The sequence below is a fragment of the Budorcas taxicolor genome, chromosome 15, assembly GCF_023091745.1.
Source record: "Budorcas taxicolor isolate Tak-1 chromosome 15, Takin1.1, whole genome shotgun sequence".
Classification (NCBI taxonomy): Eukaryota; Metazoa; Chordata; class Mammalia; order Artiodactyla; family Bovidae; genus Budorcas; species Budorcas taxicolor.
The window spans coordinates 74,768,850-74,794,448 of NC_068924.1; the positions used below are offsets into that span (position 1 = coordinate 74,768,850).

A 25,599-nucleotide genomic window follows, 5' to 3' on the forward strand; every position below is an offset into this window, starting at 1 on the left:
GGGTGTGGGTTCGATCCCTGGTCAGGGAAACTAAGATCCCACATGCCTCGTGGCCAAAAAACCAAAACATAAAACGGAAGCAGTATGGCAACAAATTCAATAGAGACTTTTAAAATGGTCCACACTAAAAACAAACCTTAGAAGAAAATATTGGTATTGCAATGATGAGACAAGCTGACATCTGCCGCTACTAATAAGGCATACTGAGAAACTCAGGACACAACTTAATGTAGTATTCCTGCCCCAGATGTATAATCTGAATCCGATCACAAAGATACGTCAGACAAACTGAGGGACATTCTACAAAATAACTGGCATTTACTCTTTAAAGATACAAAGATGAAGAAAGATAAAGAAAAGCTGAGGAAATGTTCCAGATTAAAGAGACATCATGACTTAAAACAACTGTAATCTGGAGCTGGACCCTAGACTAAAAAAAGAAGGAAAGTTATAAGGACATCACTGTAGCAATTGGCGGTGACACTGAATAGGGACTATGGATTAGACAGTAATGCTGTATCAACATTAAATTTCCTGATATTGATCACCGAAGTGTGATTATGTAAGACTGAGTTCTCGTTCTTAGGAAATACACATTGGACTCTCTGGGGTTCAGGGCAGGATGCCTCCAATGTGATCTCAGATGGTTCAGAAAAATAAGGTGTTATGCGTGTGTGCGTGTGTGTGCATGTGTAGAGAGAGAATGAGAATGGTATGACCATGTGGCAAAATATCAGTTATTGGTTCTTTTGACTATTCCTGCAGTTTGTTAAGTTGGAAATTATACCAAAATTAACAGAGAGAGAGAGAGAGGTCATAGGCCCAGTATGTGACGGTGATAAATTACCATTTGTGGTGATGGTTATTAGGAAAGCACTTATACCCCAGCCCACAAGCCACATGGTCCCTAGTTTGCTTTTATCATCAAGGAGCAGGGACCCCCGGCTCTGGAATGCAGCCACAGTCTCAGAGAAATAGCATTCACCCCACACTGGATCTCCCCTAGGCCTCCCCGGGTTCCGCCAGCTGCCAGCCAGGAAGCCCTGTCGGGGAGGCAGTCAGGGCTGTGGGAGGAAGCCCACGTGCCACGCTTACCTTCCTCTTGCTGCCATCGAGTCCGGCAAACTCAATCGTCTTCATGCCGGCATCAGCCCAGTACAGCCTCTGGGACCCATAGTCGATGGCTAATCCATTAGGCCAGGTCAGATTGGAAGAGATGATGACCTGCCGACCTGAGGCATCCATGCCGGCTCGCTCAATCTTGGGGCTTGCACCCCAGTCCGTCCAATACATGTACCTGGGCACAGGCAAGGGAGGTCTTACAAGCCTTCCAGTTACTACCCAGTGGGGATTCAGGGTTCCCAGGGCTCGAGGGTTTTTACTTGCAGTGGCTGCCCCAGCCTCTTGCCTCAATTTCCAGCTCCCTTCTGGGTTCAGAGCTGTCTCTGAAAGCCTTTCATCTTATATCACTACCAAAAGGCACCAAAGGTCTTAACTGTTTCCTTGACTGGATGGGTTAAAGAATTACGGTACATCAACTTAACAGAATTCTATATAACCATCAAGAAAAAAAAAAATCTACTGATGAAATGGGAAGATATCCAAGATATATAGTCAAGTAAAAAAACCAAGGTACAGCTACAGTATGTTGTCAAACAAAAACCACCACCACCACCACCATATGTATGCACACACGAGGAAGAAAATCTGGAAACACTACCCTCCACTGTTAACAGTTATTGTTGGAGAGTGACATTGGAGAGGATCTTCACTCTCGATAAACTGTTTAAAAAGACAATGGCTTACTTTGGTAAGCAGACCAAAAAGCAAAAACAAAAAATAAAAAGAAAGAAAAAAAATTTTTAGATGTAAAAGATTTCCTTGGCCATGAAGGAGACAGATTGGTCACGATGCTCTGAGGTTTATACAGCTGCTCATGCTTCCTCAGTGTGCCTGTAAGATCTAGCCTCCAGACTCCACTCTAGTCCTCGGGTCTGGGGGTAGGGGGAGGGCTTGTTCCAAAGGGGCAGGTGCTTACCCGCCCATGGGCTCCACCACGATGTCCCGGGGGCGATCAAGGTTCTCCCAGATAAGGACCGTCCTCATGCTGCCGTCCGTGTTGGCCACTTCAATCCGGTCTGTCCCTACCAAGAAGTCGGTGCAGGCAAAGATATCAACTCTAGTCTTGGTCATTCACCCTCTTACCTTCCATGCCCAGCACAGAGCTCGCTGTGCCACAAATCCTCAAGAAATACTTTGTGATAAAAGCAATGAGTATGGAGGGACCTGAATTTCAAGAAGAAATTCAAGGAACTGATTAGCTCCGTTGCTCGGAAGACTAAGGCTTCTTCAACCCAAGTAACGCATTCTGATAATTTAAGGCCATGCTTCTCAAACTTTACTGTGCCTAAGAACCAGAAGAGCTTGTGAAAATACGGATTCCTAAGCCCCAGAGATTCTGATTGAGCAGGTCTGGGGCGGTGCCCAGGAATCTGCATTTCTAACAAGTTCCCAGGTGATACTGGCGCTGCTGGTCCAGGACCACACTTTGAGTAGCTCTCATTTAAGGTACTCTCCCTGCCTCCCACACTTACCTGCCTAATAGAAAATGCCTCTTTCACCAAGATAGTGATGGAAGGAAAACCACAGGGTGTAGGCTTCTCATCTGAAATGCCTCAAAGCATTCTCAAGCATCAGCTGCACAGCAGAAGCGGCTGCCACTCAAGTGGGAAATGCCAAACCCTCAGATGCGAGCTTCTAGTTTCAGTTCTGCAGCAGCCCAACCACTCCTGACCGACCAAGGCCTTCAGGCCAAGACGGAAACGGGCTAGGAGGGGCACTAGGTCCTTCCGAGCTGAGGCCAGGGTTCTAAATAAGAAATCCCAGTGTGTCAGGCCACACGCACACTCTACATACCTGCATCTGTCCAGTACAGCTTGTTGGTGACCCAGTCAATGGCCAGGCCTGCCGGGCTCTCCAAACTGGTATCCACTACCACCTAGGTGGGAAGCAAGACTGTATCACCAACCGGACTTGCACCCCAGCTCTGGGGCCCAAACGCCAGCAACCGGCAGGCTGACAAAGGTCTGGGAGGCCCTTCCCTGGGAAAGGGTGAATCCCACCCCTCCCGCCCGGCCCTCCCCGAGGGCCTGTGCCCCATGTCCGGCCCTACCTCCTGCCCCGTTCCATCCCACTTGGCCCTGCTGATGGTGTCAGTGCTGACGTCTGTCCAGTACACGTGGTCATCCCGGGAGTCCCAGTCAAGGGCCACAGCGCTGCGCACGTCAGCCAGTGGGATGACATCGTCGGACAGGTCCTCCGTGTCGAAGCTGATCCGACGGATGTCCATCCTTCGGGCAAAAAGCAGGAACTTGTCAAGACCTGATCAAAGGCCGAAAGGGGTCTTCTTTTAATGCTCTAAATCCAACAACAGTGGCAGACACAGACGCTCGCCTGCGGGGCATCTGGCTCAACCACACTTCCTGGGGCCTGGTGCCCTTTGTCCCCTACGCTTCACACCTCAGACCCCCTCTGAGCACTGGGCAGCCCATGCTGGCACCATCAGACTTGGGGAGCCAGTGGAAATAGACGCCACCAGGGCCCAGAAGGGCATCCTGTTTAAGTGTCTGTCAGCCGCATCTCAACTCTCCTCTGCTCTCTTTGCTCAGGCTCACCTAGTGCACTGGACTAGGTCTCTGTCAAGCCCCCACCCCACCGCTCTGCCTTCTGCATCTGCTTCAGGACTTCTGCTCCACTGCATGGTCTAAGACCCCTTCCTCTACGCTCTTCGTGACTCGGGCCAGTAATGACTATTTGCTGAGTACCTGCCCCTTGCCCGGCGCTGAGCTTCCCGTTTCCCTTGCCTTGTCTCCTTTACCCCCCTAACAGTCCTTTGCGGTTCACGCTATTCTTATTCTCATTTTCTGGATCAACGATCCAGAGGCTAACAGGGGCCCAGGAACTGGCCCAGGATCCCACAGCTACCAAGCCCCAGAGCAGGGGACTTGAACTCAGGTCTGACTTCAAAGGTGAAGTTCTGGCCACACTCCTATTCAGCATTTTCCCAGCTGGCTCTTCTCCATCCTCTGCCCCTATTCTGGTCTGTCTGAATATTTTCCAGTCTACTATTCTGCTTAGAAAGGCACTTCCTGCGTCACTTTATCAATTGAACTTCTTTCAGGGGGAAGTTCCTTGCATCTCATCAAGACCACATGGGAAGAGCTGGGCACAGGAGAATGCAAGGAAACAAGGTTCTCAATTCAAAGTGCGTTGAATGACTCCTGCCTCTGTTCCCTGGAATAGTTTCCCTGATTTCACTCTCTGGAAAGGACCTAGGTCCTGAGAGAAATTTGATTTTCACCAGAGACAAGGGAGGTGGCAGGCACCAGCAGTAACAGAAGAGCCGTGATGTGCGAAGCATCTCCCCAGCCCCTGGCTGGGTGTGCCACCCAGCTGGATCACTCCTCTCTGGACTATTCTTAGGAAAAAAAAAAAAAATCACCTGCACCTCTGAGCTAGACAAGGCCCACCTCTCAAGGCAATACACCTTCAGGAGCTCAAAGGAAGCCAAACAAAGCAGCAGTTGAGGGAGCTCCCAGGGAACCCATCATCGTTCACTCACTAGACTCTTATTTATCCTGGGCTCTGTATACAGAGCATCATCAGATGTCTTTACCTTTCTTTCTGGTTTAGGGGCTAAGACAGTCTTTAGGGTGATGCTAGAGGTAAAAGTGAAGTCACTCAGTTGTGTCCAACTCTTGGCGACCCCATGGACTATATAGCCTACCAGGTTCCCCTGTCTATGGAATTTTCCAGGCAAGAATACTGGAGTGGTTGCCATTTCCTTCTCCAGGGGATCTTTCCAACCCAGCGATTGAACCTGGATCTCCCACATTGCAGGCAGACGCTTTACCATCTGAGCCACCAGGGAAGCCCAAAGGTAAAGAGCTAGGGAACCATTCCCTTGCTTTATAGAAGGGTCTGGAAACCTCCCGCTGCCTAGAGACAAAGCGTCCTGGGTGAAATGACCCACGAACCTGCCTGCAGGGGTTCATGCTTGACTCTGCGGTGTCCCTGAGCCCTCAGGGATGGCCGTGGGGCCCTCAGCCCTCAGCTTTGACAGTGGAGCCCTCAGCTCCTTGCCTTCTTCCTCTCCAGGGGCTGCCTGAGGAGCTGGCTCCTCCCCTAGCCAGGCAATTCCCAAACTCCTCCCCCTTGTTCGCTCCACCCACCCTCACAAGGCAGTTCCACTGAGGCAGGGGCCCTAAACCCACTTACTCTGGGCACAGGCGTGGCTGCTGATCTTGCGGAAGCCGGTGGGGCAGGCACAGGTGTAGTTCTGTCCACTGGGCAGACACAGGTGGGTGCAGCCTCCGTTGTTGTCCCCACAGCGGTTTTTCCCTGCTCAAAAAGCCCAGAGCGAGAGGGTCAGGTGAGGCCAAAGGTTGGCAGAAGGAGTCCCAGGGCTAGCGAGTGGGGGTTTAGCAAAGGCATGATCTTCCTGAAGGAAGAAACTGTGTCTTCTTATTTTGTATATCTGCCCCCACCTATGAGCAGAGTGAATACCTGATACACAGGAAATGTTTGCATGAATTAGATGGGGGATAGCAAAGCAGTATGAGTCTTTCCTACGTCTCCATGTTGTACCCTACAGGTCCAGCAGAGGGCGGAATGAGTCCACACCAGCGCCAACCTTAAATTTCCTTGCTGGAAACCCTGGCGACTGTTGACAGGTACAAGGAAGGCTCTCAGAAGCACTGGAAGCTCACTAGGTGAGCGTTTCTTTTTTTACCTGCAGGCTGGCGCTGGGGGTGCAGGGTGTGGATGTCCATGGGGAAGTGGAGTTTGTTGCGAATGATCTCCTGGTTCTTGCCAGTAAATTTGTTGGCACTATTGATGCTCTTGGTGTGCCAGTCTGTCCAGTACAAGCTGTCTTCAAACACCGTGATGGCAAAGGGATGCGGGAGGCCTGGGGAAAGTCCAAGAGGACCTCAGGTTACACATGGCCTGCCCGGCCCCTGAGCCCAGGCCGGGCGTCTGTACAAATCTCACCCTCTGCCAAAGGCTTCTGGGGGCTGGGACAGGGTAAGCAGAACAAGAGATGAAGGAGAGTAAAGGAAGGGCCTCACCCTGGCTAATGACAGCCTTGCGGTGACTCCCGTCCAGATTGGCCCTCTCAATGACGTGGTGCTTAGCGTCCACCCAGTACATACGGCGCCCGGCATAATCAATGGTGAGGCCGTTGGGCCAGAAGAGATGAGTATCAGCGATGATGCGGCGGCCAGAGCCATCCATGCTGGAGGCCTCGATGCGGGGGGTGTTGCCCCAGTCTGTCCAGTAAATGGTCCTGGGAAGAGAGAAAAGGACATTGAGAGGCAGGTAGTAGAGGGCAGGTAAGGTGCCCAGCATAGTAATCAAGCAGAGGGCTCTTATCGATTTCACCCAGGGACTCCAACTGGTAGGCAATACATTCTGTTGGGTTTACAGAGTGTTTTTCAATGTTTGACTTATTTATTTTATTATTATTAAACATTGTTTTGGCCACATCGCATGGCATGTGGGCCCTTAGTTCCCTGACTAGGGATCCGACTCATGCCCCCTGCATTGGAAGTACGGAGTCTTAATCACGGGACCACCAGGGAAGTCCCTTGATGCTTGAATTTAAATGTCTCTAGACAGAGAATGTATTCATTTAACAAAAATATTTTGGAGCATCTGCTATGAGATGAGCGTATCTTTTCGCACTGAGAGCACGGCAGTGAACAAAAGAGATGAAAATCCTGACCTTGTGAAACTGCAAAAAATACTAGCAGGCTACTACTTAGGACAAGAATTTTCTTCTTGGTCACAGCCTCTGCCACTGCCTTTTGTAATTTTCACACCCGCACACGCACACACACACACACCACACTATGTTTCTAAAACAGCTCACCTATAACTGTAGGATCTTAGAAGACACCCCTCTCAATTGATTGCACTTAATTTTTAAAAGCCAGAGGCAAATAACTTCCCCTGCAAAAGACCTTTCTTCTACTAATAAAATTACTAATTTTTATTAATTCGCTCAACCCTATAAACTAATAACAAAAATACTAAACAGCTACCACTTATAGAATGTGTGTCATGCCATTTAAAATGCATCACCTCACTTCATCTTCACACAGCTGTGAGGTAGATGTATTTTTATCACCAGTTTAGAAATGAGTAAAATGGAAGCCTAGAGAGACGAACTAGCCCCAAGGCCATACAGTCAGTTACCGAAGAGCTGGAAACCCAGGTGCGTCTGGGTGCAGAGCCAAGGCTATTAACACCACACTGTGAGGTCCCCTGGCCCCCCAGTAAAGTCTGGCACAGGTGACGGAGGAACTGTCCCTAAAGGTCGTAAGAGGAACGTGGCAGCTGGAGTCCTGACTCGCTCACCCCTCCATGGGGTGCAAGGCGATGGCCCTGGGCTTCTCCAGGTTCTGCCACAGCAGCACCTTCCGGTGGGCCCCGTCCAGGTTGGCCACCTCAATCCTTGAGGTCCCCGAGTCGGTCCAGTAGAGTTTGTCATGGACCCAATCCACAGCCAGGCCCCCTGGTGGAAAGAGGCCGTGGAAAGAGTGTCAGGGGTTCAGCCAGGGCCCCTGTAGAAACAAGGGCAACTCTTGCACGAAGCTGTTTCTTGGGCCAGGCACTCTTCTCACCATTTTACAAACACATGTTTTACCTTGAATTGTCACAACAACTGTGTGAGTTAGGTGCTATAATAATCCCCATGAGGATGGAAGCAACTGAGGCAAAGAGAACTCAAGCAACCATCCAAGGTCACGCGTCTCCTCCTCTCAGCCAATCATACTCCACTTCCGGAATCCTAGCTCCCTGACCCCCACTGGCTCCAGGGTTTGCAATTTGTGCCTCAGGGTTTTACGGGGGAACATCATCAGCTCCATAAGCATCTGAGTCAAATGCACTTAATTAATACCGAATTCTAACCCACTTCCTCTGCTTGTCGAATGGCCTGAGATGGCAGAGTGAGCTACTGTTTTTCTAATCTGCAAACATTTGGATGCTATCTATCTGAGTCCATCAGAATATTCCTAATATGAAGTAATCAAAACAAAAGTCAGAATTAGATGGGATGCCAGGCTGATAAGAGAATTAGAGCTGTCATCCACAAATCTCTGGTTTCAAACAGTTCCTCAGCGTAATGGTCTCAGTATTCTCACTGATCGAGCTCAATAACGAGCCTGTAAAATGAATGTGGACTAGTGAACATTTTCTGTATTAGAGCTGCATGCAAGGTTTCAGTGTGAGATGTTTTGCTGCCTAAAGGTTTGTGGCCACTCACGTGTTCCTTCCTTGGTGGTTTTGCACGTGGTGTGGCCCTGCCCCTCCCCGTGGGGCCTCGTTCCTTACCTGGGCTCTCGAGCCCTGTAGACACAACCTCCTCCACGTTGCTGCCGTTGAGGTTGGCGCGGAGGATCCGGTCCAGGGTGACGTCGGACCAGAAGACAAGCTCGCGCCGGTGGTGGAAGTCTAGGGCGATGGCGTTCTCCAGGTTGTTGAGCAGCAGCGTGTACTCGGAGCGGTGCGGCAGCACCTGCCGGATGTCGATGCGATTGGCGAACAGTAGCACAGGCTCCGGCCCTGGGACGTGGAGAAATGGGGTCCCTACTGAGCTCCAGAGCTGCCCCCCTGGCAGCCATCAGCATGCGCATCCCCAAGCTCCAAGGGGGCCCCTGGCCCACTAGGGCATGTCCCAAGCCGTCAGCATCCATCATTACGAGAAGACTGGCAGCCTGCAAAGTGTACATCTCATCCCATTCTCGGGGCCCAGAATGCAACTCACAACTCCATTCTATTGCGACAGAAACATCCCTCTGGAACGAACTTATGTCCCCAGGGAGGAAGGATACAGGGAGGGAATAGATAGGGAGTTTGGGATGAATATGTACACGCTGCTATATTTAAAATGGATAACCAACAAGGACCTATATAGCAGAAGGAACTCTGCTCAATGTTATGTGGCAGCCTGGATGCGAGGGGAGTATGGGGGAAATGGATACATGTATATGCATGGCTGAGTCCCTTTGCTGTGCACCTGAAACTATCCCAACATTGTTAATTGACAGTTTTGTTGTTCAGTCACTCAGTAGTGTCCGACTCTTTGTGACCCCATGGACTACAGCACGCCAAGCTTCCCTGTCCTTCACCAACTCTCAGAGTTTGCCCAAACTCGTTAATCGGCTATACCCCAATATAAAATTAAAAGGCAGAAAGAAAAAAAAGAACCATCTCTCTAACTCTCTACCAATCTCCAAGCACCAGAGCCCCTGGCTACCCTGCTCAGCTCTCTGCCCACCCAGCCAAACGCCAACCCCCACCCCCGCTTACCCAGAGCCTTGCAGCTGCGCCGGTCAGGCCGGAGTTCGTAGCCTGCTTCACACCAGCACTGGAAAGCCCCCTCGCTGTTGGTGCAGCCCTGGCTGCAGTACCCCTCCTCGGCACATTCGTTCACATCTGTGACGACGGAGCAAGGGCAGATCTTGGTTCTACCATCTTCCAGCCCTAGCTCCCAAGCTGACCAGCTCTTTTCTGCCCACACACCGGCCTACTTCCCAGGTCCAGCGGGAAGACTACAGAGCAAGTAGTTAAGGGCTTTGAGCTGGGCTGGGATCCCAGCTCTGCTATTCATCGGCACTGCGACCTTCATTAAGTGACAACCTCTCTGAGCTTTCATTTTCCCCCATCTTCGAAACGAGAGGAACAACAATCCCCAGCTCCCGGGGCTACTGAGATAATGACACACGGTCACGTCTCTCAGAGGGCTGACCCATGGTTAACCCAGCCCCCTGGCCCTGCTCCCACTGGGGGCCCCAGCTCACCCTGGCAGGTGTGCCCATCCTCGGTGAGCCGGAAGCCGGTGTGGCAGGTACACTGCACGGCCCCCCGCACCATCTGGCACTTCTGGGCGCAGCCGCCGTTGTTAACGTTGCAGTTCTCCCCACCCGTCCGGGGCCCTGTGCCAGCCAAGCCAGAGATGGGAGTTGAGCCCGGAATCCTCCCCGAGACGGCTGACTTGGCATTCCACCTGGGCCACGAAGAACAGCTCCCGGGGCTGCAAGTGTCCCTGGGGAGGACTCTCTTTGAAGCAGATGGGTGGGGCGCGGCCACAAACCACGGGCGGGGAGTGGGGTGGGGACACTCACGGCAGTTCTGCTGTGGGCTCTCATCGCTGTTGTCCCCACAGTCGTTGACCCCGTTACACAGCTTCCTCTGCCCAATGCAGCGCCCGTTCCAACACAGGAACTGGTCTGAGGCACACTGCGGGCTTCCTAGAGAGGAAGATGGGGAGGGAAGGAGAGCCAGGTCAGCGCCGGGAAGGGCTGACGAGGCTTGGGTCAACAATAACAAAAAAAGATAGGAGCCTGTCATTTTCTAGGCCGAGCTGGAGACAGATGAGACTCAAGGTGGGAGGGTCGGGGTCCAGGGCAGGAAACAGCTCAGACAGGGCTGTCTGCGTGCGTGTTCTCCCCAGGACAGCACAGTGGCACGGTGAGATGGGATGTGGGGCAGAATGAGAGAGCCCACCCATGTGTCCGGCACCTGTGCAGCTAGGGGAGGGGGCATAGGGCTGTCAACCAGAGAGCAGGCCAGAGCAACAGGCACTGGCCGCGTGAGTAAGAATGTGAGAGGCCATGGAAACTCCCGGCCCTGATATTGTGTTCCAGGCTGTGAGGCTGTGGGTCAACGGATGCACCTGATTTGACACTGGTAAGTGAGACAAGCAGGACGAATCCAGGCCACGGGCAAGACTTGATGAAAGCGTCACGTCAGCCCGACTGGAGAGGCAGCAGGAGAGGCAGCGGTAACACCCTCTCTCCACCTCCTTGCTCCAGCCTACCTACGGGCCCGGGGGCGTGGGGTCCTCCAGGGAGACCCTACCCGTGCTCTCACAGTTCTCTTCATCGCTGTTGTCTGCGCAGTCGTCCTCCCCATCACAGCGCCAGGACAGACGGACGCAGCGGCCCGAGCGACAGCGGAACTGTTCTGCCGTACACACCGAGGTGGCTGGGCAAAGCGCAGGGCTGATGAGAGGCTGACCTCGCTTTAGCCTGAAGCCCCACCCTGCCACCCTAGGCTGCACTTCATGCCAGCACCCACGCCACTTTTCTTTTTTCCCTAAGATTTTTTTTTTTTTGATGTGGACCATTTTTCTTTTTGGGGGGCCATTTTTAAAGTCTGTATTGAATTGTTACAATGTTGTTTTTGTTACACGTTTTGGATTTTTTTTGGCCAGGAAGCAAGAAGGATCTTAACTCCCTGAACAGAGATCAAACCGGCACCCCCTGTCTTCCAAGCTAAATCTTAACTAAAGGATTGCAGTGAAATCCCTTTGATACTCTTTTTGACACCGGGGTCACAGTTGGTCTCTATGGCATCTCTGTGGGAATCAAGAAAAGGTGTCTTTTCCTCAAGACATTTTACTGCCATCTGCTGGAAAACTGCCATGATGACTATATAAATCTAGAGAATTATGGAATATATAAGTCTACTGGGGGACTGGCATCCTTTGGACCTAGCACCTTTGTGCAGAGCCCAACCTACACGACTGTACGTGGTGGACCTGTCTTAACTATCCTGGAGCTTTATCAGAGGCGGCCTGTCCCTGCTTCTGGCCCAGACCTTGGCACTGCCCCCTACTCACTGCAGTTGCGCTCATCAGACTGGTCATCACAGTCCGCATCGCCATCACAGCGCCAGCCCGCATTGATGCACAGGCCGCTGTCGCACATAAACTCGCCAGAGCGGCAGGGCTGGTGGGAGGCTGGGGAGACACGCCAGGCTTCTGTCTTTAGCCAGTCCGCACACGCAGTGTCCCACAGTGGACCAGGAAGCAACAGCCCTGGCACCCCGTCTCCTCCATGTTGGCCCCATAGGGAACCAGGGACTCCAGAAGCTCCTCTCCCGAGCTCCTGCCCCAGCTGGCAACCGGGCCTCACCCCCGCCCCCCCAGGAGCTCCTCCCAGCCTGGCCTCCCCTCCTCCACCCAGCTGGCCAGAGTGCTCACAGCAGTCAGACTCGTCCGACCAGTCTCCGCAGTCGTCGTCACCATCGCAGTGGTAGATGTCGAGGACGCAGCGGCCGTAGGCACACTGGAACTCCTCCAGGTTGCAGGGGGGCGCTGGCACTGCTGAGGCTGGAAGGAGGGCAAGGCGGGGAAGGGCACACACTCAGGCCCCCTCAGATGAGAGGGGCCCGTACTCGTCCAAGGGGCCAGGCTCTCAGACACAGAAGTTTCCTTGGGTGTGGCCCTGATACACGCCCGTATGCCAGAGGACCAAAGGGAGGCCTCCATTCTCACCTGGGGCACCTGTTCCCTCCCGGCCCCGCCCAGGAGGAGCTGTTGCCTAAGAACCCACCCTCCCGGCCGGTCCACGCTATTCTTTCACTCCTTGGCCTGGCCCTCAGCCCACCCACCGCATGGCGCCCTCTGCCCCCAGCCCGGCCCGGCCCGGCAGCCTGAGCCCTGGGGCCACTCACGACAGCTCTCCTCGTCGGAGCCGTCTTTGCAGTCGGTGTCTCCATCGCAGTACCAGTGCTCAGCAATGCAGCTTCCATCGCTGCAGCGGAATTCCTTGTCCGAGCACTTGCGCATGTCTGGGGGGTGGGGAAGGGGGTACACAATGGGACGGCAATCCTGAAGGAGCCGCACCGGTTAGCCTCCTGTCATCCTCCCTGACTCCCACCCTCGCTGCCCCCCTGGGAGTCTGACCCAGGCCCCGCAAGGCTCTGTGGGTTCGGTATGGACTCCTGAGGGGAAAGAAGAGGCCCTGGAGAGACTGGCCTCAGGTTCCTGTTCTGTGCTCCCCGGGGTGTCGGCCCCGTCTCCCCGTCCTGCTCTCCTCCAGCTGCTCCAGATGCCCGGGCAGTTCAAGGGTTGGGCAGTGCTAGGGCGCCTGAGGCTCTTGCCCCTGCCTCGGCAGGGCCCTCCACCAGCCTCCCTGCCTGCCCCCGCCACCCCCTGGAGCACCGCTCACCACACTGCTCGTCACTGTTGTCGCCGCAATCGTTGTCACCATCACAGTGCCACAGGCTCCGGATGCAGTAGCCATTCTGGCAAGGGAACTCGTCCTCCTCACACTCCCGGGGGGCTGCGGGCACAGAGCGGTCAGGCTGCTGCAGGCCGGGGCGGGGGGCCAGCCAGCGCCCGGACGCCCAGCGGGAAGCCTGGTGGAGCAGAGCAGCTCCCATGTGCCCTAGGGAGCCGGGGAGCTGGCTGTCCCCACGCTGCCAGGGGGGCTTAGATAAGCCGAGAGAGGAGGTGGAAGGACAGGAGCCAGAGACCACGGGCTGGGGCCTCATTTTCCTTTCGTTTCTTTCTTTCTTTATTTTGTATTTATTTAATTGGAGGGTAATTACAATTTTGTAGTGGTTTTGCCGTACACTGACGTGAATCAGCCATGGGTGTATGTAATACACCGCATTAACAAATTGAAAGATAAAAACCACATGATTATCTCAATAGATGCAGAGAAAGCCTTTGACAAAATTCAACACCCATTTATGATAAAAACCTTCCAGAAAGCAGGAATGGAAGGAACACACCTCAACATAATAAAAGCTATATGTGACAAACCCACAGCAAACATTATCCTCAATGGTGAAAACTCAGGGCCTCGTTTTCTGATTGAAACGCCTTTGCCTTTCCCCGCCGAGCCGAATGGAAGCCACCCAGCCCCGCCCAGCACTCACGACAGTCCTGCTCGTCCGAGTCGTCCTCACAGTCGTTGTCCCCGTCGCACACCCAGGAACGGCGGATACACTTGCCGTTGTCACAGTGAAAGTCGAGAGGGGAGCAGGTGGGCAGCTCTGAGCCCAGGGAAGGGGAGGGGAACAGGGGTCAGTCTGGTGCACTTATTCAGAGGCAGGCCCCATCCTTCCCTCTGGCCCTGTCTGAATTACGGTCCCTCCTCACTGGCTCCTCCAACTGCCCCCGGCCCCCACTAATACAAAACCAGGCAGAAACAGCAGCTAAGAAGAGAGAGCTTCCTTAGGGAGTGGTGGTCAGGGGTTCACAGGACAGAAGAGTCCGAGGAACTCAAAACACCGGGAAAGCAGTGAAGGAAAGCCATGAAAAGAGAAACAAATGTATTTCCCCCGTTTCCTCTTATTAAATGATGACTGACACACCTGGGCTCGATGTCAAGTTCTAGAACTCATTACTTTTATCACACAAGCCAGTTACCCTCAGTTAGCTCCAGGTTCTTCCGCCTGTACAATGGGGATAATTATAATTGACTCAGAGAGGTCTTTTGCGATAATGCATATGAAAGTGCCCCGTGAAAGTGAGCCATTTACCACCGTCACAATTAGCTAAACTGGTTAGGGGTAATAAGGTCCAGGCTATAGCTTCTCTCTTACGAGACTAATGAGCCTCCCTCAAATGTAGGTGCTGCCGGGGTAGGGGCCACACCCCAGAACCCAGAAAAGTAACTGGCTCAGGAGCAATATTGCTACACATCCAAGACGTGTATCCAGGGCACCCTAGCCTGTTGTGTATGTTATTGCACTAGGGGAAAGAGGAGACTTAACAAGAATATAAAATTTCTTACCAAGTTTATGTTATTTAAAAAGGTGTGATTACACAGAATACCCAACGTAAGAAATAAATAGTCTGCATCCACGTATAGCATGCACATTCAAAAATGTACAAATATGCATCACAAATACACAGGCACACAAATACAGAGATCTGTTCAAGGCTGTTTTTTGCTATGCTTGTTTAAAATCTCTGTTTCATTGGCTATGTTGGGTGTGTTCAGTTGCTCAGTTGTGTCCGACTCTTCGCGACCTCATGGACTGTAGCCCGCCAGGCTCCTTTGTTCATGGGGATTCTCCAGGCAAGAATACTGGAGTGGGTTGCCATGCCCTCCTCCAGGGGATCTTCCCAATAACCCAGGGATCGAATCCAGGTCTCCCTCATTACAGGCGGGCTCTTTACCATCTGAGCCACCAGGGAAGCCCAAGAATACTGAAGCAGGTACTCTATCCTTTCTCTAGGAGAGCTTCCCAACACAGGAATCAAATCAGGGTCTCCTACATTGCAGGCGGATTCTTTATCAGCTGAGCTACTATTTTTGACTATACGTGTGTGGAAATATGGGAAATAGGGGAAGGTTGGAGCCATACACACTGTGAAGAAACCTCCCATCTGTTTATATCCATCACCCTCCCAAGAGCCCAGGGCAGGGGGAAGGGTTCTTACTACACCCGTCCTCATCGCTGTGGTCCCCGCAGTCATTGTCTCCATCACACTGCCACTGGGCAGGGATGCAGGTACATTCTCCGAGGGCGCTCACTGCACACGTGAAGTGGCTCCGACCACAGGCACACTCGGGGCTGCTGGCCAGTCCTGGGCAGAGGGGAAAGGAACCAGTGAGGGCTCAGCTCCCACCCAACCAAAACCCATTCCGGGGAGGGGGCACTGTTACCCAGGAGATCAGGGAGACGTGGATGACGTCATGTGCCATCCCCCTCCTCTAGGCACAAACAGTCCAGAAGATACTGTCTGACTTTGGGCTCACAGACGGCCCAGGTCTCCCCTCTATGAGGGTTTTCTGCACACCCGCAAAGGCCCAGAGACAAATGACGCCAATTGCAGGGCTCGTGGTCCCGAGGAAAGGCAGCCAGGGACAGGAGGCCAATGCATAAAGGCTTCCAGGTCCTTCCCTCCAAAACCAGGCAGCGTTATGGATGCCTTTGCCTCTATTCAGGACCGGGATGCTGAATTAAAATGCTGGCACCCCTCTGGAGATGACAAGTCACACCGGCGCACAGGAAGCAGCAGACACTGCTGGGAGTCCTACAGTCAGAGCGCACCTCTAAGGGGGGCGACCAGGAGAAGGGGGGACAAGGGACGGGGTGGGGGGACCAGGCTGCCTTGGGGCAGAGCGACTGGGGCCAGTCAGGGCCTTCCTGTCTGTGGGCATGGCCGCGGCCTGGAGGAAGGATGGCAGGGGCCGCCCCGCCCCCAACCCCTGCCGCACGCAGCTGGGCTTCCCTATTGAGCATCCAGCTATCTGCCTGGCCAAGTCCCATGACCGGCCGCTGTGCCCCCTCCCCAGCGTGCCCAGCAGGATGCCCTGGGATGGCGTGTGAATGGCTCGGTGCCCCCGCTCCAGCCTCAGCTGGAACAAAGGGTTCTGCCAGGGTCACTCTTCCCCCCTACCCTAGCATTCATCTAACCCGCTGGGCTGCTGCAGCTGGGAAGGACGGGGGCCACCTCTCCCTTGCTCATCTCCCCCACTTGCTTTCTTCTCCTTGTCCTCCCCTCCGCTGGGTGCTGCCCTCGGGCTGGGCTGGAACGGGGAAGGAGTCAGCTCCCAAATGCCACCCCGCTTCCTTTCCTATTTCCCGGCCCCAGCGTCCCTCTCTTGGCTCATCTCCTTGACATCCATCCTCACTTCACATTATATTCCTCGGGCCAGCTTTAGGGTTCAGGGCCCAGAGTGAAAGGGTGGATTGCTATTCCCACTGAAAGCAAAGGACTGCTGTTCCCTAGACCCCTCCCTCTCCATGTCCACCCCCAGGACAATGATAAGCAGAAAGCAGGGGTCCCTAACCTCAGATGGATGGGGGGTAGGGGTGGGGGACAGCCAGGCTTTGTGATCTGTGAAGCTCTGAAACTACAGGCAAAAGGTATTTCTCTGGAGTGAAGGACCACAGCTCTCACCCCACCTTCAGCGGAGGCCTTGCCCTCACCTTCCATATGCTAAGGGAATTGGCTGCCCTAGAAAAGATGCAGGACTTCCTGCGGAAGCCACAGGAATCCATCCGAGAGAAGCTGCATCTCTACTCCAAGGCCAGCACGCCGGTCTCTCCAGGTCTCCCCAAGAGCAGGACGGAGGATTCTTCCCAGGCAAGCACCGAAGCCCCAGTGCCCTCCTCTCTGGCCTGTTCTGGGAGCACTGAGAAGGGAGGGTTTTGTTTTCTTTTTCACTCAGACCCTGGGCACCAGAGCCTGAGAAACTTTTCTAAGTGTGATCAGCTCATCACAGCTATAAGAACCACTTTCGGGGACTCCGGCTGGGATGAAAGAGCAATAACTAAGTATTCCCGAGGACTCCGTGCCATGGGGCTCACCAAGACACTGACCCCCTTTGGGGGAGGAACGATGAAGAGGAAGAATAGGCTGCCACAGTGGTTCCCAGTGAAGGATGTTTTTTTCTCCCTGGGGGGCATTTGGCAATGTGTGATGACATTCTGGGTTGTAACTGGTGATGCGGATGGAATTCAGAGGATAAAGGCCACAGATGCTGCTAAATATTCCACAATGTACAGGACTGCTGCAGCTGCTAAGTCGCTTCGGTTGTGCCCAACTCTGCGCGACCCCATAGACGGCAGCCCACCAGGCTACTCCCCCGTCCCTGGGATTCTCCAGGCAAGAACAGTGGAGTAGGTTGCCATTTCCTTCTCCAACGCATGAAAGTGAAAGGTGAAAGTGAAGTCGCTCAGTCATATCTGACCCTCAGCAACCTCATGGGCTGCAGCCTTCCAGGCTCCTCCGTCCATGGGATTTTCCAGGCAAGAGTACTGGAGTGGGGTGCCATTGCCTCCTCCGAATGTACAGGACAGGTGCCCCCAAACAAATAAGTTATCCAGCCTAAAACGTAAATGGAAGGTTGGGAAATACTGCTAACCACACAAAGCAGGGAGCAGGGCCATACCAAGGAGGCGATCAGGGTAAGGGGGTGAATGGAGAAGAGAAGGTATGGGAGGGAGGGGAAGAGGAAAAAGCTCCGGACCTGGAGCTGACAGAGCTGGGACCCCTGACCAGTTGTGCTACCTTGTGTTAAGTACCATAGTCCCCTTCAGTTCAGCTCAGTCGTGTCCAACTCTTTGCGACCCCATGAACCGCAGCACGCCAGGCCTCCCTGTCCATCACCATCTCCTGGAGTTCACTCAGAGTCATGTCCATCGAGTCAGTGATACCATCCAGCCATCTCATCCTCTGCCATCCCCTTCTCCTCCTGCCCCCAATCTCTCCCAGCATCAGAGTCTTTTCCAATGAGTCAACTCTTTGCATGAGGTGGCCAAAGTACTGGCGCTTCAGCTTTAGCATCATTCCTTCCAAAGAAATCCCAGGGCTGATCTCCTTCAGAATGGACTGGTTGGATCTCCTTGCAGTCCAAGGGACTCTCAAGAGTCTTCTCCAACACCACATTTCAAAAGCATCAATTCTTCGGCGCTCAGCCTTCTTCACAGTCCAACTCTCACATCCATACATGACCACTGGAAAAACCATAGCCTTGACTAGATGGACCTTTGTTGGCAAAGTAATGTCTCTGCTTTTCAACATGCTATCTAGGTTGGTCATAACTTTTCTTCCGAGGAGTAAGCATCTTTTAATTTCATGGCTGCAGTCACCATCTGAAGTGATTTTGAAGCCCCCAGAAATAAAGTCTGAGCCCCAAAAAATAAACACTGTTTCCACTGTTGCCCCATCTATTTCCGATGGAGTGATGGGACCAGATGCCATGATCTTCGTTTTCTGAATGTTGAGATTTAAGCCAACTTTTTCACTCTCCTCTTTCATCAAGAGCCTTTTTAGTTCCTCTTCACTTTCTGCCATAAGGGTGGTGTCATCTGCATATCTGAGGTGATTGATATTTCTCCCGGCAATCTTGATTCCAGCTTGTGTTTCTTCCAGTCCAGCGTTTCTCATGATGTACTCTGCATAGAATTTAAATAAGCAGGGTGACAATATACAGCCTTGATGTACTCCTTTTCCTATTTGGAACCAGTCTGTTGTTCCATGTCCAGTTCTAACTGTTGCTTCCTGACCTGCATACAGGTTTCTCCAGAGGCAGGTCAGGTGGTCTGGTATTCCCATCTCTTTCAGAATTTTCCACAGTTTCTTGTGATCCACACAGTCAAAGGCTTTGGCATAGTCAATAAAGCAGAAATAGATGTTTTTCTGGAACTCTCTTGCTTTTTCCATGATCCAGCGGATGTTGGCAATTTGATCTCTGGTTCCTCTGCCTTTTCTAAAACCAGCTTGAACATCTGGAAGTTCACGTTCATGTATTGTCCCCTTAGCCTGGTGTATAAAAAAGTCACAGATCTCTTCTCTTGGATGAGAAGAGGAATGTGGGAGAGGCTGATCCATGCCTGGGCACACCAAGGATGCTCCAGAAGTGCAGGCTGGAGGTGTGGGGACATGAGGATTTGGGGGCTAGCTTCTTTTCTAAAAGGCCTTGAAGCTAAGAACCTGAGTACCAGGATCAAGGACAACAGCATCTTAGGCCACATGCAAGTCAAAAGAAATCCAGGCTAGTGGTTAAGAATTTGCCTGCCAATGCAGGGGAACAGGTTCGATCCCTGGTCCAGGAGGATTGTCCATGAGGCGGAGCAGCTGGGCCTGTGCACCAGAACCACTGAGCCCCTGTGCCTAGAACCTGTGCCCTGCAAGAGAAGCCAGCATGGTAAGAGGCCCACACATTGCAAGGAAGAGTAGCCCCTGCTCACAACTTCACAACTCTTAGAGAAAAGCCCCCACACAGCCAAAAGTAATAAATAAGTAAATCTTAAAAAAATAAAGGAATTCAGTAGGCAAAGAAGAGCCTTCGGGGGATTTTTTTTTTTTTTAGCCTCCCCAACCCCCTTCGGCTGAGTGATAGCAGAAGTCCTGACTTCCCCCTGCAGACTTCGAAACAAAGCATTCCATCCGGTGGGCATCCAGTTGGTTGTTGAAAAGGCACGACTTCCTGCCTGTCAGAGCAACATCTGAACGTCGGCATGTGAAGGTCAGGCAGCCGGCGACAGGCAAACTCTTGGCTTGGGTGTTCATACAGTAAACAGACACATTATCCTCCAAGACTCAGCTCTTTTGGACAACTGCTGCCCTTCTGGGATCCTGGGAGGTGGAATTCTGCCTTTTCACTCGAGTCCTGGCTGTGATCATAAAGGACAGCTTTTAACCCTTTTTAACTAAAAGAATGGTGAGTGAAGAAAGGAAACAAATGACTGCGGGTGGCAAGCCGTGGTCTTCATTTCAAGAAATGTTCAGTTAGAGCGCTCCCCGGTGCTTCTGGCCTTGAACACTATTTCCCAGCCACGTTGCAAGTCTACTTTGGCCGTAAAGGGGATGGGACCTTCAATTTAATGCTGTTCAACAAGGAAAAGATCTCTTCCCAAAGTGCTCCCTTTCCCTGATCATCCGGTAATCCAGCTTTTAGGATACATGTTAATGTGCTCATAAGGCCTTCCTAGGAGGTTAACTCAAATCTCAGCCATGTTACCTACCACTTTCTCACTGCTTTCTTTTAAAAAAAAAAGGGAGACATCCATCTGCTTATACTACCAGATACTGTGGAACATGGGAGAGAACACGGATTCCAGAGTCAGAGAGGCTGGAGTTCAAGTCCTGGTTCTACCACTAACTCTACAACTTTGAGCGAGTTAGTTCATGCCAGAGTCTCAGTTTCCTCATCCATAAAATGGGAATAACAATAGCTTTACCACAAAGGGTTTTGTAAAGATTAAACAAAATAATCTGGGACTTCCCTGGTGGTCCAGTGGCTCAGACTCTGCAGTCCCAGTGCCAGGGGTCTGGGTTGGTCCCTCATCAGGAAACTGGATCCCAGTGCCACAATAAGACCCCGTGCAGACAAATATATAAATAAATGCTTTTTTAAAAATGTTTTAAATTTTAAAAATCCATGTAAACTTCTTAGCACAGGGCTGGCACACGGCAAAAGCTTTGTAAAAATACAGCCACCACTCACTGAATATTTGCCACGTGCTCTCCAAATACTTTTCTTATGCTACTTCACTGAAGGCTCTCAACAGTCCTGGGAGGTGTCTGTTATTATTATCACCATCTTACAGGTGAGGACTCTGAGACCTAGGGAGGAGAAGTCTGTTGACAAGTCATACAGATACTAAGGGCTGGAGCCAGCACTCACACACAGGCAGGTCAATTCCAGACCCTCTGCTCTTAATCCCCTCGTGATACTGCCTCCCAATACGTGGTATTACTATTACGAGAGTTTCCAAATCTCTGAGATCCAAAAAGGGAATTGGTAATACTGGGATTTCCAAATCCTTCTTTCTGCATTTAGCAAATGCACAGCGAGTTTATGGATTTCTAGCAGTGACCTCTCCTTCTGGCTACTGCCAAGGCTAAAGGCCTATTCCCCTTGCTCTAAGGTCAAGTAGCAAAGCAAGGAGAGTATGGAACCCTAGTCCTTTGAATGAGCACCTCACTATTGTGTTGGTCCGGAAAAAGATAGGACTTCACACAGCAAATGATTAAGTTCTGCGGTGTCTCTTAGCAGCATGCAAGCTACTTTTGCACACACACTTGTGTTCTCATTTAATCATTACAGTCGTACCCTTTTAACAGGTAAGGTCATCTGCTTTGGCCAAGGTCACAGGTTAAGCAGAAGAGCCAGGAGGCCAGCCCCATTCTGATCCTTAGACCAATATTCTTCTGTTACTATGGTCTCGGCAACCGGACTTTCAGTAAAGCTTCTCACTGAGGCACACTCAAGTGGGAGAGGCGTTGCTCCTCACCACTTCACAGAATGCTCAGCTCAGGAGGGACCACACCTTCACTGGAGGCTCAAGGTGTCCAGTGACTATGCACAGCTACAGAGCAGCTTTTTCAAGTTGAACCAGAAATGAGAAGGCTTAAGGGCTGTCCTGTGTGTATCGGGACACGACAGCTCTCACATCATGGGAGTGATTACAGTGGGGAAGTGAGACAGCATCACTCATATAAGTGAAGGACATTTTTCTTTTTTGCAAAAATATTTATTTGTTTGTTTGGCTGTACCAGGTCTCAGCTGCAGCATTTGGGATCTTCAGTCTTTGTCGTGCAGGTTCTTTAGCTGCAACATGCAGGATCTAGGTCCCTGACCAGGATCAAACCCAGGCCCCCTGCCTTGGGAACACAAGGTCTTAGCCACTGGGCCACCAGGAATGGTTTTCTTAAACACTGTTCTTTTCTCCAATGCTGTCTTCTTTTCTATCAACTGGCAGCCATGATGAAGATACAAACCTTATTTAATGAGGATAAGTTGTTTGAAATGACCCTAAACTACATCCAGGCCAATCAAGAAACCAATCCTTGGGCAGGTTACTCAGTAAGTATCTCCCACTGAAAGGGAGGCCCACGCCGCAAGACAAAACTGACATAGCTGAAAGGGGTAACAGCCAAAGGCCACATGGAAATGGATCTGGTCTCACCCAAGAGATACCTGGAGTCAAGAGAGACCCGGGTTTCTATACAGAGGACAGAGCTTGCACACAAAGAAAACTCTGGAACCAATACCAAACAAGGAAAATGGTTGGCAGCAGGAGGCCAGGGTGTGAACCCTTTCCTGATGCTGCCCCACCTGGATCCATGGAGCCTGACTTAACTGAAAGCATCTGCCCTGTGCCCAGGGGCCCCTGGAGTCTCCTCTATGGCAGCACTTAGCCCACTGTGGGACCACTGTTCTCCTGCTAGACCAGAAGTCTCTTGGCAGTTGGAATTGTATGATATGGAGCTTTGTATCTGTATTCAGTGCGTAGCTCAATGTTTGCATGTAGTGTGGATCATATAAGTTTGTAAAATGAAAAAAATGACAAATCCCTTGAGAATCCTGTGAGAGCTGAAGTCAGAGGAAAAGAGGAAGCCCAGAACATGAGAAATAAAAGTGGTTATTTCTGACTTACCCTATACTCAAGAAAGCAAGAATCTTCTTTTTAAGGTGGCTACCTACTTGTATCCAGGTAAAGTATAAGTTCACTCCTTTCTCCAACAAGAGTTCCTTTCATTCGCTGTGTTATCAGGCTGTTACTGACATCCATAACTTTCCTTATCTCTGTCCCTAGATCCCTAGAGGCCAACCTTACCTGGTTTGAAAATCTATCTGATAAACTCTTCTCCTCGAGGGCCCTCTCAAAAGTGACACCACAAGACACGTGACTATCAGTCCCAGCAAGTTCAGTCCTCTCTTGCCAGTTTCAAACACAGAAAAGACATCTTTAATGGTCAACTTCCAAAGTTTTGAGGCAGAAGAGCATGGTGTCAAGAACATGGGAACAAAATGAAGCTAGATACTGGCCATTGGACCTGGGCATGTTATTTAATTTCTACCTTAGCTTTTCATCTGGAAAACTGGGATAAGAGCACATGGGTGTTATGAGAATTGAATTAGTTAATTCATAAAAAGCCCTTAGCATATACTAAGCTCTCAATAAATGACAGCGCCTACTTTTACTATTACAGAATCTGACTCACTCAGCCTGTCTTATCCAGCCACCCCTTGATTAAGCCCTAATATTTCAGGGCTTGAGATGTCTAAAAACTCGACTGTCTGCCAAGCTGCAGTGCTGCTCCCATGTGTTAAGTTGGCGGCATAAGCGGCCTCAGGAAGAGACGGGGGAGAGTCCTGTGACCACAGTCCTGCTTTACGGCCCTTCTCTGGGGGAGCTTGAAGTACATGGCATCCTTTATCCTTACCTAATCTGTCATCAACCAATTCCTAGGAGGCAAGAATAGAAAAGAGCATTTAGGACCTAAATTTCAGAGCAATTAGTTTCCAGAGGATTAGTTTCCTTTTTTTGTGAAATGGGGGTGGTGGTAGCACCTATTTCATAGGGTTGATAGGAGGTTTAAATGAAATAATGCATACAAAGTACATCACAGCAGCTATTATTTTGTTGCTGTTGCTGTTAATACCACCATCTTCATCTGCGTCTTCTCTCTCAAGCCAGTAATGTGGCTATGTCTCCATACAGGTCCGCAGAGGTCTCCTCACCCGGCCCAGGAGCTCAGTCAACAAGACTCCACAAATCCAGCAGGGCTTGGAGGCAGCTGTGCTCACTGAGAGGCTGCTCAGAATATTGCTCTCCCCTCCCCCTACATCTCAAAACCCAAGGCCCACAGGAGAACACATGGCTTCAAAGAGCAACAAACCACATCTCCTGGGAGCTTTTTAAAGCCTCCCTCCATCAAAAAAAAAAAAAAAAAAAAAAAAAAAAAGCACCGGATAGGTAATTCTTTACGCACTGGGATTCTCTGAGAAGACTGAAAACAGAGAGGAGAAGTCAATCTGAGATAAAATAGAGGCCAGTCTTGAGCAGGGTCTTCTGGTTTAGCTTATATATAAAAGAGTCTGTTCTCAGAGCCAGTGTGGATTAGAGGGTTAACACCTCAGGCTCTGGGTTCAAATCCTGGGGCAGTTACTCACTAGCTGTGTGACAGCAAATGGCCCAAGCCTTACCTTCCCATCTATAAGACAGGAATCTAACAGAATCTTCCTAGTAAGGATACGGTGAGGAGTAAATGTGATAAAACATGCTAACACTTATCACAGCGCCAGCAATACAGAAAAGAGACTCACCAGTGTTAACTGCCCCAGAAGCCCATTTATCATTTTTGGACCACATGTCCCAACTTGCTATGCAAAAATGGTCACCAGAGATCACTCCCAGAGGAGCAGAAATTCTCATTTGGGGGAGGTATATTTTAAAGCCATTCACTTTTTTTGCTTCTCTGAGCCTGTGGTTGAAATTTCTTGTTTAAACAGCAGGTAAGTGTGGGGTTGGGTGAGGGGGGGTTGGTGGTGGAGTGGAAAGACAAAGAAACTCCCCTCTCTTATTTGCTTTCTTGCTGTTGTTTAGTTGCTAAGTTGTGTCCGACTCTTTTGCGACCCCAAGGACTGTCAGTCTGCCAGGCTCTCTGTCCACGGGATTTTCCTGGCAAGCATACTGGAGTGGGTTGCCATTTCCTTCTCCAGGGGATCTTCCCAATCCAGGGACTGAACCCACGTCTCCTGCTTGGCAGGCAGGTTCCTTACCATTCAGCCTCCTGGGAAGCCCTTATTTGCTAGAAGTATGGCTATTAGAACCCAGCATCTGTATTTGATTTCCAGCAGGCCATAGTCAACCCAACAGAGAAACTATCTCTTGTCCTCATCCAGGCCATGGTGACAGTCAGCTCCCCAGGCTGGGGCCATGGAGGGGACTATTTGGAGCATTTCCCCTACCCCCTGCCCTGCAGGCTGGGCAGGAAGTGGAACAACTGAGCGAGGAGAGATCACCGGAGCTCCTTCCAACCTCGAAGCGTCTTTATTTCACTGCTAATCAGGTGTCTTTCTACTCTAGCTGCCCGGCCCTTCACCCAGATGGGAGGTGGTGGGGGACCCTCTCCCCCACCAAAAGGCTCTAGGGCCAGGAGCTTCCCCAGCCCCAGAAAACCTCCAGTGATAAATTATGTAGCTGCACCTTTGTGCTGCCTCTCCGCCAGATGGGAGGTTTGCTCCCAGGCTTTTGTTTCCGGCTTTGCTTGCAACTCCAATCCTCCGATCCTCCCGGCTCTGCACAGAGGTGAGGGGGGGAGCTCCGGTGGGCTGTGTCTGGGCTTGCAGCGAGTCCCCGGCGAGGCTTTCTTCAGCTGGGGCTCAGGCAGCGCCCTTCCCCTCCTCACTCTAACCTGAACGAGCAGGGAGCAGGGTGTCAGGGCAGCTGGTGGGCGATCCACTCAGCTGTGAGTGAGGATGGGAATGCCTACGTGCCGTGAAAGAATGAAGTTTGCTCGGAAGGGCGTAAAAGGTGCCCAAG

General features: G+C 51.5%; 1 protein-coding gene across 1 annotated transcript in view; it reads right to left on the minus strand.

The window, feature by feature from the left end:
* Positions 1–25,599, minus strand: part of LRP4 (LDL receptor related protein 4) — a 53,390-nt gene that overhangs the window by 23,163 nt on the left and 4,628 nt on the right. The window contains exons 2-20 of the mRNA XM_052652323.1: positions 15,251–15,397; positions 13,738–13,854; positions 13,023–13,136; positions 12,526–12,642; positions 12,053–12,181; positions 11,690–11,809; positions 10,927–11,052; positions 10,191–10,316; positions 9,867–10,001; positions 9,376–9,501; positions 8,398–8,628; positions 7,420–7,576; positions 6,129–6,346; positions 5,792–5,968; positions 5,278–5,400; positions 3,173–3,381; positions 2,917–2,998; positions 2,039–2,144; positions 1,096–1,297 (exon numbers count right to left, since the gene is read on the minus strand). Of these exons, the coding sequence (XP_052508283.1) occupies positions 1,096–1,297; positions 2,039–2,144; positions 2,917–2,998; positions 3,173–3,381; positions 5,278–5,400; positions 5,792–5,968; positions 6,129–6,346; positions 7,420–7,576; positions 8,398–8,628; positions 9,376–9,501; positions 9,867–10,001; positions 10,191–10,316; positions 10,927–11,052; positions 11,690–11,809; positions 12,053–12,181; positions 12,526–12,642; positions 13,023–13,136; positions 13,738–13,854; positions 15,251–15,397 (2,762 nt within the window). The remainder of the gene's footprint in view (positions 1–1,095; positions 1,298–2,038; positions 2,145–2,916; positions 2,999–3,172; positions 3,382–5,277; positions 5,401–5,791; positions 5,969–6,128; positions 6,347–7,419; positions 7,577–8,397; positions 8,629–9,375; positions 9,502–9,866; positions 10,002–10,190; positions 10,317–10,926; positions 11,053–11,689; positions 11,810–12,052; positions 12,182–12,525; positions 12,643–13,022; positions 13,137–13,737; positions 13,855–15,250; positions 15,398–25,599) is intronic.